An 18,899-nucleotide genomic window follows, 5' to 3' on the forward strand; every position below is an offset into this window, starting at 1 on the left:
AATTAAAATATCTATACACACACACACACACACACACACACACAAATAGTTAAAGAACAAAACAAAGGATAATCAAACCATCTACAGTTAGAAGGTTGGAAGACATCATAGTACAAATTCCAGAACCAACTATATGAAGCTGTATAGGATCGTCATCTGAGTACTGATTCTCGCATACATTACTCTCTACCTGGTACAACTTATAGCACGGTAAGAAAGGGCAACTTCCGAACGATATACTAAAAAACAACTTAAAATGCATGTCCTCTAAATTTAAGCCAGATGAATATCAATTCGGTTTGTTTTGGCCCAAAATAAATCATCTCCTCCAAGGCTAAAATTTAGTATACATGTCGGAGATGATCATGGAAGTACAGGAAGCTCTACTCTGTTGAATGAGAAGAAACTAACACGTCCATGATCAACATTACAGAATTTTAGAGGGCAGCCACCGCAACATCTCCCAAGCTCTTCAATCTCCTGTTTTGATGGAGGACGGCCACTACCACAAAAAACAAATTTCATTAGTACTGAATACCAAATGACACAAAACAAGAAACAAAATATGCGTCACCTTTTCGAGTTTAGGCCATAAAAAGAGAGATTAAGACAAAATGAGTGTGTATACCACCACATCAAGAAATCTGTCCATAATAATGATTTTTTCAATAGGAATCGTTTCAAATGCTTTTGACTTGTCAAAAGATTTACCAAGTAATAGGAACACCAAAATACAGTAAATTAGGACTAAAATATAGTATTCACCATTTCAACTCCTACTATGTACATCTTTAGCAGTGGTTTCAGAATCCATCTAGTGCCAAAACATTACTTAGGATAGAACAAGCACAAAATCAAGTTCTTTTTATATGTTTTTTGAGAACATAGAAATATAATTAAGGCAGTGTGGGGAAGCAACATGAAAACAGTCATATTCATCAGTTTGTAGCAATAAAAATTGTTGAAGAATTCATAGTTCCTTGATGAATTTGCTATCTTATATCACAAGCAAAACCCAGTATATGAGTTTTGCAAGGATGCATTACCTGGGGAGGACCTCAATCAGAGACATGGTATTGTACTCCATAGTTTAAATAATAAATCCTTGCAAATAAATTCAGATGTGAAAAGGAAGAAATAGCAATGGGTACATACCTTGAGAGAGAATGGGATGGGAGATAGAGAAATTGGCGGGAGGAATAGAGAAGGAGAAAGAGGGAGAGAGGTTAAGTCCTGTGAATGACTGTGCATGACCAAGAACTAATCATTGTATCCCAAGTACAATCTTTCTCACAGTAAAGGAGAGTGAAGATGCATAAGTACTGCAGTTACAAATTCTCAAAAAGAGAGAGAATCCTGTTACTGTCAGCATCCCTGTCAGTCATCTCAAAAATTTCTGAAAATGGAGAGTTGAGACCAAAATATTGGTCCTCCTTAAATGGGTTGGGCAAAATGAGATTGGTATTTGTTCTGTTTCGTAAATGGAGATTGATGGTGTTTGGAGGATCCAAGAACAAACTTATCATGCATGATAAGGGAAATGGTGGGATATGGAAAGAGAGTGGAAGAAATCAGACATTTCCACACTCAGCTCTAAATAACCTCAATTCCTGACCAAACAAATCCAAAGTAACCAAATATAGTGGACCACAAAAGAATGGCTACTGAATTGGCAGTAGTTGCACAAATCACCTTTTAGCAAAAGTTGTTAACTAAAATCTCCCTAATTGTCAGCAATTTCATTAACAGTTCTAGAAAAATTTTGAGTGGCTAGATTTCCTCTCACTTTAATTCCTACAATTTTGTCTCTATGCTACCTCCAGCTGCTAATTTTCATCTTTAATATGATCCGTCTTAAATGTTTCTCTGTTCTTTCTCTAGTTGTACACTAATATGCATCCCTATTTTGGAGTTCAAGAGATTCCAAACCACCATGTATAAACAAAAATGTACACACACAAATATCCTTCATTGAGAAAGTCTTTATTTGATTGGACAAAAATTGGTAAAGGCAAGTTACCCTGAAACCCTTGAACTTTTAGGTTATACTACTTTCTCCTTCAAACTTTGCTTATAGGCAATTAACCCCAATATTTGGTGAATAGGCTTCTCTTCCTTTCTCTGGGAAAGGAAAAGAATGAAGGATTAAAATGGAAAAGAAATTTAAAAAAAAGGAAAAAAATGAAGTAAATCTTCCTATTGTTGCCGGCATAATCATAAAAAAGATCATTAAAAAAGCAAGTAGGAAGGCGAAGCTCCTAAGCCGATTGTTGAAGAGGCAATTCAATGTTCATGGGAATACAATTGTACTACCCTGACAGTCCAGAGAAGCCTCATGTAATTTACTATTAGTAAAATAAAAATAGCATAATAAGGTAGCGAAGCCCAAATCCCTTGAGAAACTTCTAGTTCCTTTTCGACTCTCGGCATGCAAGCATGTATCATCAGCCACGGACACCATAACATAACTTTCTTGAAGGTTTTAACAAATTAGTAAAAGAGCTCTGAATAACAATTACCTTGTAAAACATAGCACGAAACATGGGGTGCCAGGAGAAGACTTCTTAAAATTGCTATTAGGAGGGTAAACATCAAATACTGGTTGAACTTCATTAATGTCCAGGCAACGAAACATCTCAGTGATGATAAAACTCCCTCTTGACTCTCCATCCACTATGTTGTTCATTTTTGTTGAACCTTGGGCACTAGAATCAACTTTAGCTGTCTTCAGAGTCCAAGGTATACCATGCCGCCCAATAACATAACCAAGAGCTTTTAAGTGTTTATAAGCTTCAAAAGACTCCCATGAGCATCCATGCTTCTTTTCTTGCATTTTAGCATAAATATCTTTCAGGGGAAGGGGTGTATCATTTTCATCCAGAAGATGCAAAGCACCAATTTCTGCCAAAAACCTACAGAAAGGAAACAATTGAGCCATGATTCTCTTGGAATAACAAAAAACACAACTGTTAGGTAATGCTAATAATCTGTTATGTGCTACTGCTGGTCTTCATTACTTTTGTAGATATGGCTCATATTAAAGAACTATGATGTCTAAATGCAATCCTCAAGTGGAGCACATAGGCATCAAACAGTTGACCACCCAAACCTTTACTGAATACCCCCAAAAAAAAAGTCACCTACATTAATCAAGAATAAATTTACAACTGCTCTTTAATTTATCAAACTCAGTTATGATTAGCTTTAAGTGTGCGAACATGTAAATATCAAGAATGCTTCTCAAGTTACAAAATAAAGCTGTCTGCAAAAATTTAATCCTTCAAAGTAATACAATTTTCTACAAAATTCAAGGTTTTGGATGACTTAATGAAATTGAGAATGCACCTTGTTTGTGATGCTATATGCAGGATTAAGGATAGGATTTTTTTTTTCTTTTTTTTTGGCCATCTGAACAAACAGAATGCTGTTGGAACGCAAAAAAAGTGGTCCAAATGAGAGACTGACAGTAAAAGCCCCCCCCCCCCCCCCCTCCCCCACCAAAGATTACTCAAAGACATCATAGAATAAAATCAATGACGCCAAATTCTAGAGCTTCGGTCAACCAAGATGGCTTCAGTAAACAATATGTAACATCAAACAAGAAAACGAAGTTCAACTTTCAGTTATCATTATTATTATTTAAAAAATTTTCAGTTATTAAAAGAGCAAGATTTTTTCTGTGATTGCAAAACCTAGAACACATCTTACATGCATCTATCATTTTTTCTTTTCTTTTTTTTTTTGGACAAAAGAGTGGTCATAAGAGGATTTTTTTTTTCTTGTAATGAATGTGGCACCAGATTACATACAGCGACAGGCAATAAAAACTGGTAGCAAAGCCTCTCTCATTGGAAAGCCCCCATAACTTAACTACATCTATGGTCATGCCATATGAAACACAAAATTCATTTCATCAAATCTCATATCTACCATGCACAACATCTATCCAGCCTTCAGGGATTAAACCTTACTTATCCAACAAGATACAATGCCTGTATGCATCCGGGTTATCTACAACTTCAATTACTAGAAAAGCTCATAAATTTGTATGAATTGAAAAAATGTAGTAATTCATAAAGAGACTGAGCACCACTTGAGAATCATCAAGACATACAATTATCATCATGTTCTAATTCCTTTGGTCTCCTTTTGTCATTAATAAGGATGAAATGATGTAAACTAAGAAGCACGGCCAGGATATGTTACCAGAAAGACAGTAACAAAAGTCACATCACTTACAAAGTTTCTTCAATACAGCAGTAAATTTTTCCATTACGAACTATTCCAGTGGTTGTCCACATTTTTCCCTTCCTCTCCACCACCTCAGCCATTTCTAGATCATAAATCCACCGCGCTTTGGACACATCTTTCCTTCAAGGGGCAACACAAACAAACATTAATAATTCAAACTTTTCGGCCATACTTCATTCACAAAATCAACACAGATATAAACAACGAGAAATCATCAACAGACTATAGACACCTAAATTGCAACTTCGGTATGTCACCATATGCATACGAATTCTCATCATCATTTAAGTCATCCACGCAACCCTCAGAATCACTTGTTTCCGAAAATGTTGCCCAGCTTTCAGTTTCCATTACTCAAACTGTATACATGATTCCAAAATCATTGCACAAACATAGAAAATAAATTAAAAAGGAATCTTTTGTTTCATAAACAACATAACAAAACGAATTTGCGAGATTACAAACAAAAAAAATCAGTAGCTCTAATATCTTTGGTCCCAAAATCATAACTCAATCAGGTGGATTGAAGGGTAAAAGGACACGTTTTTCTTCATAAACAAAACAAAAAAATTGTGTTCCAAAATAATTAATAGCTCTAATTACTTTATCAGCAGTTTTACTATTTCTATCACTGTATCTTTCCTTAGTCAATGTCTTCTTTTTCTTTTCTTTTTTTTTTGTTTTCCCTATCTCTAATTTTACAATTAACTTTGTTATAACATTTCATTCTTTCACTGGGATATTCTAAGAATAAATAATCATGAACCAAGAAGGAAATATGACTTACCAATGTAAGATAACTACCAATAAATTAAAAATAAAAGTATATCCTTACTACCAAACCTTCACAAAGAAGAAAGTAACATGAAAAATAGTAAGGCAATAGAGTAGTAGTGGAATCATGGGAGGAGGAGTTGTGTGGAAGAAGAGGAAGTTATTGGATGGGAGATGGATGCTGATGCAGTACCTGGTACTTGTAAAATAGTGGCAAGGAAAAAAAAACATTCAGACAAAGAGTGGATAATCTTTTAATTTTGCACCTTCATAAAATAATTAAGTGGCAATAATGTAGTTGTTTTATCAATCGATTGAGCATCCAGCTATGTTTAAAATTAAGATGGTCGCAAATTGGAACATAAAGACCAAATTGCAAGTCAAGAATCTCAGCAGAAAAAAAACAGGACTTAAGGGCATGATTGTCTACTTAAAGGAACTAAATCAAACCTTTTTTTAATTAAAATAACAACCGTTTAAGTAATTTTGATTATATATCTCTAGTTATCCTATTTATTTTTGTTAAAATTCATTTAAAAAAAAAAAACATAATTACCTTTAGCTACAATCCGGCGGTGATGGCGGCAGGACAGACCCCCGGCTAGCAACTACATCCCTCTAGCTTTCTAAGTACTTTTTTCAAACACATGACGGGCATCTCCCCATCCGATAGCAGCCTTTGCCGATCGTCTACTTGCAAAAACGGCCAGTAAGCACCATTAGCAAATTAAAACTAGCTCAAAGAGATGCCAACTGCAGAATTGAAGCAGAAATGAGAATGGTGAAGTAAATACCGTTATCAGGAACAGAGACGAGCCTCAAGTTTCCGACGCCGCCGATATCTCCTAGAGGTTTAAGGAAACAGGCGGAACGGACTGGCCGAGAGGTTTTAAAGGTTGAGGGTTAATTACAAATAATTCGCCTATTGTGTACCTTATTTCTCAATTTACCCCTTAAGGTTTCTTTATGTCAATTAATCCTTTTGAGACAAAATTACTACTCTAATAATCCGATTTTGTTAATTTTCGATTTCTTCTATTATGCTTTTTACTTTACCTTTTATTTTCCCTTTTTTATTTTCTTTCTCTTCTTCTTTCTTTTCTCCTTCCTCTTCGATTTTATCTTAAAAGATCGGGTATATGTAATTTCTTTATTAAAAAATCAAAGGCCAAGAAAATCACAATATTTTGTAATCATGTTTCCAATTGTTGCAATCAACTATAGAAGTTCCATTTAAACTTTCGAAGTTCCAAAATGATATTCTGATTCAATTTATTACTGATCAAACCAGGTAGAAGATAGGAGGTTAAAAGCAAAAGTAAAGAAATCATAATAAGAGAGCCGTACTTTTAAGTTTTAACTAAGGGGCAAAGTGAAAATCAAAGTAAACTTTATGACAATTGATTATATTTAACCTTGTCATATATTGTATATTTTTGGGTTAATCACAAAAACTCTGCCTTCGAAGTAATGAGTTTTGCACTTTATCTCTTAACATTGTCTTTTTTTCTCAATTTTAACTCAAGATTGTTAGTCAACTCTAATAATATGTAACGGAAACGAGTCTCCATCTACTTTTAAGAGATATTAGTTGATCATCATCTTCTTAATAGCTAATCATGAAATTTACAATTATTGTAGGATATTGGTGTTAGGGATACTGAGAGGAGCTTGCCACATATTGTATTTGCCTAGGGTGCTTAATTGACTTGTTATAAATGGTTCATGTCCAATATACATACAAGATATACAAATGTTACACAACAAGTCAATTTTAGGACAGCATTATATCTCAGAATCACCAGTGCAGTAATGTTTAATCAGTCAGTCATCAAGTGAAAGACACTTGAGTGTCACAAACTTGTAACAAGAAAACTAGTATCAGAAAGAGTACTCGGATAAGACTCTAAACATTTGCATGAACAGTGGTAATATTCTGCCCAGTAGAATTTGTGTGTATAAGATTCTCATCTTTATTCAACTATTTTTCTTCTATATATTGATTACAGTTTCCTTAGGTTGGAATTATTGATAACAAGTTAGTTCATGGAAGGGTGAGTTTTGATTCTAACGGTGCTGTCCTTCCAATGTAGTCTTCGTATTGTGTACCCCTCTAGGAATGTGATGAATTTCTGTTATTTTAAGATAGTGCCAATGTTGTTTTTGGCTTGAGGTTAAGAGAGACAGGATGCAGGTCATTCTGTCTATCGTTCAAGTAAATCACTCTGAGAAACATTGAGCTTATTTGAGTATATACTTTTTTCGTGATCTAGAAAATTGGTTTATTTTATTTGGTATTGACCCTTGAAAATTATTGTCACTTAGATCCAAACAAGTAACACTGTTCACGTTACAAAGTGATTTCAGTATTACAAAATCAAAGTGATTTTTCTGTAGATTGAGATGAACTAGAGAGGCTATTTGTTTGTATAGGTTTTGAATTAAATCACAAAGATTATTATAGATAAGACGAAAATCATAAAGGCCAACAAGATTATACAGTCAAGAAGGGACCAAATAGTCGCTGAAATTATTGAAATTGAGGTTAATGAAAGAAAGCGATGTGAAATTGACTCGTGAAAAGAGTGATGAAAAGTTCACAATTAAACAAGTTAAGATGTTGTTAGCGAAAGAAACATGTTAATTACCTGTAACCCATTTTAAGGGTTTCTAAAGTCCATTCAAGACAGAACTAGACCTTTTAGAGAAGAGCCCAACAACCCATCCGAGATCCTTAGTTGTCAACCAATTCCACTTGAGATCTAAACGCCATAAATATGAGAAATTTCCTAAATGGCGAGGAATTTCACTACCAAATCCTGCACAGAGAGATTGAGATATCTCAAGTTTTTCAACAATCCAAGGAACGGGGGAACTTGGATTCTTGAAAAGTTATTCAACATCAGGTCCAAGTATCGCAAGAATTATGAAAAAAGATGTCAAATTGCAGTCTAATCCGTATAATCTAGACGCCAAGTTGAGTCGCCAACGGTTTCCAATGGGAAAGTGAATCTAACTCTTCTAGTTATAGAAGAAAGACGCGACAGTTGGTATAGGTTTTTGACATAATTTTAGAGCTCAGTTGGATCAACGGATTATCTGCTTTAAATAGAATCAAACTTCAAGTTCTTGTTGCAGGTAAACAGTAGTATGTACACTTGGAGAATCAATGGTGAGAGGAAAACCAGTAGATTGCGATACACAGAGCAAGGGAACAGAAACTTTGTTTAGAAGCAGATAGATTTAAAAGAAAGTAGAAAAAGACCCAAAAATAAATAAAAATTTACACGTTCAAATGCTTATTGAGATGGACACTAATTGGATGCACAATTAATTACAAGTACCAAAAAAAAAAAAATTCCTCTATACTGTCAGACATAGCATGCTGCAATATTATGAGTTACACACATTCTGTCATCTTGTTACAGCTCCCTTTGTTATTAACTGTTTGTCCCTTAACTGTCATTGATGTTCACTTTTGGAGCCAGAGAAATCAAATTATGAACAGTATATCTGCAACATAAAAACTGCATTTTGCTGCCTTGTGTGACACTCCTGTGTATCATCTGCAAATGAAAGTATACGTAGTTTAGATCAGGCTTGCGTATACAAAATAAAATAAAGAAGAAAGAACGAAAATTTCAAGCCGAAAGCATTTCAAAAAGTAGATGATGAAAATTGAAGACTACCCTAAAGCTCCTGCTGCTCATCAACTCCTCAATGCAGAAATCTTGTATCTTTACACACAAGTTTAACGGCTACCTGATAAGGAATGCAACTTTAAGCTCCAACTCTCTAAATTTTTTCATTATTCATTCTAACCTCTATTCTAGACTTCTGACCATAGACTTGTGATAAATCAGTATATTTGAGAGACATCTGATTTCACATTGTTTCTGCAATGCCTTCTGAGCAATTCAATTCTGCTTCCTGACAGTGTTTGGCTTGTACAATCATATTTACTAGTTGAACTTCATAATTGATCCAAGTGATGTTTCACTTCACAACCTTATGGTCTAGCGACCTCAAAGCTAAACTAATGCGAAGCATAGCAATACAGGATGGCCAGGTTTTTTTTCTTTAAAAGAAAAGTAGTCAAAGAACAAAGAACAGTATCGAGCTCATCACGAGCTGCAAACCAGGGACTTACATGGGAATGAAAATCTTGAGATCCACAAGTTATACTAAAGTCACATCCCAAAGGTGGATTTTCAAACAGCAACAGCAACTGGCCTTTTGCTGGTTTTAATTCCTTTAATAGCTGTAACACAAACATTTCATGAGAAGAGATGCATAAATTGATTAAGATATTCAATTGTTATGACTAGATCCTAGTAACCCTTCTTTATATTCCTACCTTCAGCATAATCTGGAGCACCAAAGACAGCGGAACCAGCAACTAAAGCATTTGCACCAGCCTCAATCACCTGGAAACCCACATCACAATTGAAAGAGTTAGGTATCTAAGCAAAACAGCACATAGAATGCTAATCTGTGCATAGTAAGTAGCTCCTTAATATTTAGCAAATCAGTTTACTGCACAGTAAAGCACTTGATACAAAGTTGATATATGATATCAAAATTGAAAATAATGAACACGTCAATTGTGATCAAGTAGTCTGTGTGTAAGAAAAAAAAAACGTATTTGACCCATAGTTGGTTGTCCACCCCATTTAAGAATTAAGAGCCTTTGAACAATAATGCTAATAGATAATCAAGTTGTGCTTATCTCATTCTATTCCGTTGACTGATAAAATAAAGCTTAGGTGCCATTAACAATGGCTACGCTATCAACACTAGGCATGCACACAACAAAAATAAAAATAAAAATAAAAATAAAGTAGGCATGCGTGCACACACATAAACACAGAAAAGGAGAAAGAGGGAGACAGAGTGACAGCGAGAGTTGTAAGATTTATATCCCTCACCTTATAAGCATTTTTAGGACCAACTCCACCATCTACCTCAATCCATGGATTCACACCCTGCAAATCAAACATTAAAATGCATTTCTTTCAATTGATTGTGCCAAGTTTATAGATGAGGAAGCAATACCTTCTCAACGCACATTCTTCGCAAGTCTGAAATTTTCTTCACTTGGCTCTCAATAAAGCTCTGACCACCAAACCCAGGATTCACCGACATGATCAATACTAGATCAACCACTGAAAGAAGAAAAGAGTATGTACCCTTAATTTCATATTCCACTACTAAAACACATTGTGGATGTCTATTGATTCCTCTGCCAAATTCACATGTTAATTCCCAAATTTTACTGCTGATGATACATTGTGGCTGACGAATCTAAATCTAGCATCCTGTAAGAATGTCAGCCATTTGCTTCAATTGTAATGTTGAATTTTGAGCTCAATTTAAATGACAAAAGGATCTCATCATAGACTCCAGAATTCCAGTTAAACTCTTTGATATTAGAAGGCTAAGTGACCTTGCAAGGTTCTCTAATCAATCCAATTAGAAACTTTGAAAGAGCGGTATCCATGGGTTTTTTCTCCTCTTTCAATCCAGAATCCCTACACTTCCAAATTAGTATCTTCATGCTACTAGGTGCGCTCCATCAGTTATGCACTCCTTTAAGAATAAAGTTGGATCACATCATTCCTCTTCTAGCATTTAAGGGATTATCCAGAATTAAGCAACCACATCTTCTTTTCCATCTATGATAAGCACTGATATGAACGAATCTTACCATCAAGTACATATTCTATCGTGGTCAATGGGGTTGCAGGGTTCAGGACAACTCCAGCTTTAGCTCCCAGACCTTTGATCTGAATAAAAAAGTTATTTAGGTTCAAAGAAATGACTTGCTCTAAACAAATAATCCAACAGAAGCCATAATATCAAACTCAAGTAATAAATTGAAGTGTGATTTTATGATATTTTAAAGCAAATAAATAGGTGAACATATAAAAAAAGCTTTTAACAACAGTAGAGTTAATTTGTATATGTCATCATGATTTCAGGAATTTGAATTTCAAATAAGTCTTTTACCACGCCTTTACTAAAATTCAAAAATCATTGCAGTCAAATAGATGAGGTTGTGTAAAAAGAGAGATGATAAATTCATTAGGAAGGAAAACTGCATTGCTACTTAATAGTCAGCTTACAAGTAATGGATTTTATATGATTATGAAGAACCTATGAATTCAAGACTTGATGATTTTTCTCAGAGAATAGTACGTATTATGACATAAATTGATGGAGTCAGATCATTATGAAGGTAATATTGCAGGCAATGCCCAAGTAGGACCAGCTTTAACAACCGTATCGTAATTCTTAGGTTAGGTTCCATACGAGTTCCCATATCTAGTACAATAACCAGTTGTTGCATACATATAACTGAGGTGGCAGATTTGCCCAATTTGAAGAGGAGTGGACTCATTTACATAAACAATGACATGACTCTAGCATATATCAGTCTATCTCAACCAAGATCGCTACTCTTGCAACCTTAAGTGTTTTAGGATCATCGGTTTGATGAACTTTTGCCTTAATTGCTTTCTGTTTCCAAGGTGGAATGCTGAGAAATCTGGATGACACATTCGTTGAGAATAGTAAGCTAAAATTCAATCAAGTATGAAATTACAGTTTCAAGAGAAATGAACTTACTTGAGTCAGTGTACGATGCAAATGGATGGTGGAAGACTGTTCACAGTGGACGCTAACTATATCAGCTCCGGCCTTTATAAAATCAGGCACCCGCTGCTCAGGTTCAACAATCATCTGCACACTTTAATTGCAGGTTAGCAAATCATCGCTTGTAAGTTCTAAAGGTCATCTATGGACATTTGAATGACAAAAATACCAGATGCACATCCAATGGAAGGTCTGTGATAGGGCGCAATGCATCAACCACTAGAGGTCCTATAGTTATATTTGGAACAAAACGACCATCCATGACATCGACATGAATCCAATCACAACCTGCCAACTCAACTGCTTTTACCTAAATGCATTAAAACTGGAAGAGTTAAAATCTAAACAAACTTAAGGGGACAATAATGACATGATATTTCTACAGCAATGGATTTCATGCAGCTGGCTATTCATCTCATCCAACGATCTAGACTATTGGAAAAATATCATAACATGAAAACTGTACCTGTTCTCCTAGCTTTGAAAAATTGGCAGAAAGGATAGATGGTGAAACAATAATATCGGTTTTTGAGAACTTGTCCACCCTGGAAGTTGCTTTCACAACAGTTCGAGATCTTCTCCTGGATGCATGCAGGAAACAACAAGCATCATAGTTAAGGTAACTATAGGTCCTCAACTAACTTTATGTTCATTTGATGAAGAATTACATGTAAAAGAAGTTCTCGAAGATATTGCAGTTCCATATATATGCGATGCAATCCCATAATTCATCAGAAAATTAACAGGAAAAAATAGTGAGAAAACAGAAAGATATAGTTCTATTATGTTATCAGCCACCAAGGAAAAAACACATAAGATTGCATTTATAGTTCAATTCCAAAATCAGCAGAAGCAAATGGTTCCGTTAAATATTTTATAAACAGGATATAACACATAGCGCAAAGGAACAGACTCATAACATACTTTGACCTTGAACAATTGACCACTACAGCGATAGTTAAATATAAGCAAGTTTGGATGAAGGAGAAGAGAAGTTAGAGCTTCCAACCAAAAGGCATCCTTTGTATTTATTCAAGGGGGAGCGCTTACATAGAATGTCTAATACAAGTACCACCTATCAGTAAGATTTTGTAGGCTCACAGGTTTAGAAAGGCTCTTATTATGATAGATAGAGCGTATTTAGGAGAAACCATCTGATTAAGAGGGAGTGAATAGGAATAATACCTCAAGAGGCAGATTTTCCAAAGACAGAGACAGGCAAAGATGTATTTTGCATAAGAGGGAATGTTACTGGTGTACTAAAGTAGTATAGAAAAGCAAAACACACAGTTAACTGGATGCAAGAAACAAATTCTCCAAATTGAGAAACTGTAATATGGAAAAGTAATTTGCAATTCCAGAATATTTCCATTTAGGTGCAACAGATAAAGACCCAGTATGGAGTCTGAAACCAAAATTTCTACTGAACTTTCTCTTTCTTGGTTCATAAGCCGAAAATGAATTACCTTTTCAAAATTGAAAAGGCCAGAGAATAGACAAAAGAATAGGGACACAGCATTGAAGCAGCTTGATTATTATAAGTATAAAACGTAAATCAGCAAGCTAAGTCATAGCTTGAATACTTGATACCAGATAGATATATCAGTATGGGTGGGATAATTAGGCAATCCACCAAAAGTCATACCTCTCAGCATCAATCACTTAGTTATATAGCTCTTAAGGAAAACCTATTCACCAATCTTACTAATAACATGTGAACCCTGATGCACTCTAAGATTCCCAAGCACTGACAATCATCATCCAGAAAACTCTTGTAAAACCGATTGACCAGTCATTAAGCTGAATGTTCCCAACAAAGCATATTTACAAACATGAATCGAGCAAAAACCATCTCTCTGTAACACACTAACTTTTACTCTCACCTTCTTTGAATCAAAAAATTACTTCATTATGAAGGATTAAACTCCTATACCAACTAATTCCAGAGTACACTTGACAATAGCCAAACCTAGACTTTGTATGCAGAGAATTTGAACTTAGCAATCCATAAACCTCACACCACCATAGCCAAAAGCCACCATATACGCACAGAATTTACCGGCTATTATGCATATAAACCAAATATAACTATAGCAAACATCAAAAAAAGCAAACACCTATTCGAAAGCCCACTTAACTAGTTAACAGAATTCTTGAACCATTCAACATTTTCCTTGACCCTTGACCTTTAAACTTCAACAGGATCAAAACCCAATAAAATTGGAGACAAATAAGCACAGAAAAAAAAAAGTATACAGATCAACTGATGCAGAATCATACCAATAATGACAGAAGCAAAGAAATTTACCTAGTGAAAGTGGGTAAATTGGGATTGGAGAGAGAAGGCTTCTGAAGCCTAAGACCAACAGCAAGACCAGTAATTTGGGATTGAGCTAGAGCTGATGAGCCCAAAGAAGACACTGTTGTTGCCATTTTTTTTTTCTCTTTAAAACTTTGGTTTCTTGCTTTTCCCTTTTTTCTGGGTTGGATTTTAAAGTTGAAGTCCTTTTTAGTATTTTTCTTGCTCTTCTCTGGCGCTCAAAAATTTTCTGCGACTCAAAATCAAAGTGGCAAAATCGGTTTTTCTTGTAAGGAAAATATGGGGTTGACACGTGTCAGATTTGTTTTCTTTTCTCTTATCTGGAATGGTTGGTCAATTCTGTTGCTTGGGGTAGTTGCAATTCGCCAATAGTCCAAAAAAACTGCATACTTTGCTGGTTGGGAATTTCAAATTGATTGCATAGGCAATGGCAATGGATCAAATTGAAACCAACTCAACAATAAAGGCTGCTGCTTGGGGGGCGTTGGTACTTGAATGAAGATTTCATAAACAAAATATCCAAGACTTGACTAGATACGTACACAGGCGCTGGGAGATTAGTTTGATCGAAGATTGGAATATTCCCTGTGTAGAAAAAAAAAAAGACTAGATAGGTACAAGAATTAATATTTTGGGATAAAAAAATGAAAAAAAAGCTTGAACCAATCATATTTTGGATCAAATCAAGCAATTGAAGTTTAAACTTAAATAGAAAGTCAAGTTTGAATTTGAGCTTAAGTGTGTAACTTTAAATTGAACTTAATAGTTTGATAGCTCAATTCTATTTAGTTGATCTATTGCTGCAGTTGAATAGTTAAAATTAATTATAAAATGTGTGTCAATTATGCTAAAAACTTGTAGGCACGGTTTGCTTCAAGGGAATGGAAAGGAAGGAAAATGGAGGAGTAAGATTTTTGATATTTGGATCTGTTTTTGAGAAGGGAAAGAAAAAAGATTGGAAGGGAAAGGAAGGGATAAGATTTAGTTATTTTTTATCAGCCTGCTTTCCGTCCAAAAGGGGGTGAAAATAAAAAGAAAGGACATCAAAATTAATGAAAATTTCAAATTTTCCTAAAATACCTATCATGTGTTTATAAATTAGACTTTTAAATTATGAAAAAAAACGTAGCTAATGGATGATATTTTCCTTTCCTTTCCTTTTCTTCCATAATTCAAATAAGATGAATGGAATCAAATTTTCTCTATTCTCTCTTTTTTTTTCTTTTTCAGTATAGGGCTCTCCTTTTCTTTCCTTCCTTTTCCTTCAATCCAAATGGTGCCTTAGACTCGACAATTCAAATGCACACCATATTAGAGTTGTCAACAAGTCAGGTCTAGACTTAGACTTGACTCAAATCTCGATCCGTTTTTCCGAATTCAAGACAGGCAGTAGATTCATGGATTCAACCAAACTATTTCATTACATAGCAAATTCGGGCTTGCAATTACCAATTTCGAGTAGGATCTAACCTATTGATATCCCTTCTGTCTTGAGTGTCTATCACATTGTTTGATAAGGACAACTTAACAGCACCATGTAGATCCAGAAAAAAAGTAACACTAGTACAAAAATTGCAAACTAAAACTAATCTTAATTAAAAGATTAGTACAAAAATTGCCTTCCAATAATGCAATAATTTGGTCTCCCAATTTGGCCTCACTAGACATCAAAATTTTGATATGAAATATGAATTTTGGGATTTTTTGGCTTAATAATTCTTTTTTCGCTTCACAATATATCCTACTTCCTTTTTCTGTAGAATTTTTTCAGTCAAAATCTCATTTATGTCTCCCATGGAAAAGAGACCGAATCTGGTTTTTTCCCGTGGGAGGGAGCTCTCTCTCTAATTCTTTAGTTTCTCTTGTTTGAATAAATTTTTTCCTAAAGTTTTCTAGTGAGAAATTCTTTTCTCATAATATCTTCTAATGAGAGTTTCTTCACCTCTAGATTATTTTAGTATGAGTTTTATTCTCTTTTGGATTTTTCCTTGTGAGATTTTTTTTTTTTTTTTAGTTTTTGTCTTTTTCTTTGTGAAATTTGAGGTTTAGTAAATCTAGGATTTAGTTTTTTGCATCTGCAATCTCCAATTATTGTTAAATCTAAATTTTTTTTTTGAGGTTGAACTAGTTCTAATCAGATTTAATTGTCAATAGACATGCACAGGTATATTGGATTACAATAATTTATCCGGATGGAGGATTTGTAGAAGCATCAATGTTATTTTTTTTTATGAATTTCTTAGATCTATTATATTTATTGATTTCAAATCTATACATATCCATGTCATACTTGTTTGCACTATTTTCTGCCATGTACAGATTTGTTGAATGAAATGATCTTTTCTATTAAAAAAAATCTCTATATTTTGCTTCGGATCAATTTAGGATCCTGAACGAAGTAAAAATTGGGTAACCCAACTAGGTTGAACCTCACTAGGGCCAATTTCCTTTTCTTTGCGTTCAACTTCTTTTGAGGACTAGCAGCCCATTCGTTTAGACATCAAGAATTAAGGAGAAAAGGACACACGGCCCAATCTTTAGGAAAAATAGTCCGTGTGGATATGAATATTAAGGAAATTTTCCCATTATTACTTGGACACCTTTTTCAATTATTTTTTTAATCTCTCATACAAGACACCACACAATTGCAACAGTAGGTACCACAAAATTGAATCGTTTGGGTGAGTAATGGGATAATACATTGCTGTTGCAGTCAAATTCAAACCTCAAAAAGCCAATATCAACTAGTATTTAGCTTATGTGTTAGCATGGAATAGTCTTTATTGTGATTAGTATGAATTGATGCAATGCATAAATAATTCATCAACAATATTTTTATATGTTATATATATCTATTTTTAAAAATTATTTTATTCTAAACATTTAATTCATTGTTTGTTTTGAGGGTATAAGAAGGAAAGGAAAGAAAAGGAAATAAAAGGATAGGACTTGTGATGTTTGAATTAGTTGTAAGGGAGGGAAAGGGAAAGATAGGGATGGGAATAGAGGAACAAGATAGTTATTTTTTGTCAACCTACTTTCCATCCAAAAGTTAGTGAAAATGGAGAGATAGGAAATCAAGATTAATGGAAAATTTTAAAATTTCCTCAAAAAACCTATGTGTCTATAAATGAGTAAATTTTATATATACTGTTAGTGTATACACTATCACAGTTAGATGGATGATACATGAGCAAATTTTGAATTTTAAATTTAAATTTTACACATGTGTCATATATCTAATGGTGATAGTGTATACATTAACAGTGTATATAAGATTAATCCCTATAAATTAGAGCATTAGATTATGGATAAAATAACTAACACATGATAGTTTCTTTTCCTTTCTTTTCTTCTCAAATCCAAATAATATTTTTAATGTTTCCTTTCTTCTCCTTTCGCATTCAATCCAAATAAAATGAATGGAATTCGCTTTCCTCTACTTTTCTTTCATTTCCTTCCCTTTTCTTCAATCCAAACAGTGCTAACTATCATATTGATCTTTAAAAGCTTTTATATGTTATTTTAATATAAAGTGATAATCCTTATTGAATGTTATAATGCATAAAAAATGAACAATGTGTATTCTTTGAGATTAATTAAAATTTACAATAGTAATATACCTACTCATATTTATTTTTAGATAAAGATAAAAAAGTGGAGCAATTTATTTTCTGATGATTGATTTATTAGTTTATAACAAAGATAACAAATTTACCAATGAAACAATTTAATTTACAATAAGAAAAATTTACCATATGTGGATAAAAAAAATTTTAATTTATTAAAATAGATAGAAGTTGTTAAAATAGAGAAATTATAAGAAAAATTGATTAGAGGAGACTTTAGAGATAAAAAGAGGTAAAACCCAAATATCCATTGACCCATTAATTGTCTATAATTAGCCATGCCACCTAGGAAAGAGAAAATGGTTGATTGGAATAAGTGCTTTCACACATATACACACATTTATGTGTATATATGTATATGTATATGTATATGTATATAATTTTTATTGAGCCTGATATTTATTAGGTTTGAGATATTTTTTGTGGATATTTACAATTAACTAACAATAATGAGGTTTTTTTACTAACAAAATAGCTGTTGAAAAATATTTTTTGACAGCACAACTAGAATTTAATTCTTTATTTGTTCATAGATAGTTTAATAGTCTAGTGAATTATTGGGGTATAGCATGACGAAAGAAAAAAAATTTTCTATGTTGAGACATATAATACGCAATTGCAAAAATATACAACAACTAAACACATGTGGGTTTGTTTGGATAGAGACTTATTTGCTAAAATTTATTTGCTTACATCATCATTACAATTTTCAATACACTTTTTTATCTTCCCAATTACCTTTTTATCTCACATACATCACATCACAAAAAGTGCTACAGTAAAAATATCTCAAATAATTTACAATCCAAACAGAGCTGCCTGTAGACAACTTTATAGTTTCTTCAAGTTGATAAATTTGGTGACTGCCTACTTCCATGATCTGGAATTATTTTCCTTTACGTTTATTTAAAATAACACTTGATAGAAATTGGAAAAAAAATGACATGATTTTGACATTTAGATTCTTTTTACTAAATAATATTACTATTTTTGTTTAACATACAAAGACGTGCATGGGCCGGAAAGTACTTACATCTAATAGCTAACAACTCATCGAAACTACAACTTATCCACAAATGACGGAATAAACTCTATCATTTAATTGGACATTAGAAATGGTAGATAGGGTTTAGCTTCAAGTTTTGTAAAAAAAAAAAAAGATTCTTAAATAAAAAAAGATGTAACAAGCTGTCATCTATATATATATATATATATATATATATATATAAGTAACTATTTTAATTAGAGTTGTTTCTCACTCTTACATGGCA

At 33.6% G+C, this 18,899-nt stretch overlaps 2 protein-coding genes across 2 annotated transcripts; both read right to left on the reverse strand.

Annotated features, from left to right (window-relative positions):
- Positions 1-108: 108 nt before the first annotated feature.
- Positions 109-5,983, reverse strand: LOC113738465 (uncharacterized). The gene is made up of 6 exons (XM_027265670.2): positions 5,820-5,983; positions 5,582-5,715; positions 4,484-4,610; positions 4,240-4,371; positions 2,520-2,912; positions 109-502 (listed from the first exon to the last, which is right to left on the reverse strand). Exons 3-6 carry the CDS (start codon positions 4,600-4,602, stop codon positions 364-366), a joined length of 783 nt encoding a protein of 260 aa, XP_027121471.2. The 5' UTR covers positions 4,603-4,610; positions 5,582-5,715; positions 5,820-5,983; the 3' UTR covers positions 109-363.
- A 2,314-nt stretch (positions 5,984-8,297) lies between these two features.
- Positions 8,298-14,237, reverse strand: LOC113740272 (ribulose-phosphate 3-epimerase, chloroplastic-like). The gene is made up of 10 exons (XM_027267834.2): positions 13,988-14,237; positions 12,146-12,260; positions 11,849-11,989; positions 11,653-11,766; positions 10,733-10,811; positions 10,081-10,190; positions 9,954-10,010; positions 9,383-9,452; positions 9,176-9,286; positions 8,298-8,591 (listed from the first exon to the last, which is right to left on the reverse strand). Exons 1-9 carry the CDS (start codon positions 14,110-14,112, stop codon positions 9,237-9,239), a joined length of 861 nt encoding a protein of 286 aa, XP_027123635.1. The 5' UTR covers positions 14,113-14,237; the 3' UTR covers positions 8,298-8,591; positions 9,176-9,236.
- Positions 14,238-18,899: the final 4,662 nt, after the last annotated feature.

This window comes from Coffea arabica, chromosome 4c (genome assembly GCF_036785885.1).
Source record: "Coffea arabica cultivar ET-39 chromosome 4c, Coffea Arabica ET-39 HiFi, whole genome shotgun sequence".
In the NCBI taxonomy this organism is placed as follows: Eukaryota; Viridiplantae; Streptophyta; class Magnoliopsida; order Gentianales; family Rubiaceae; genus Coffea; species Coffea arabica.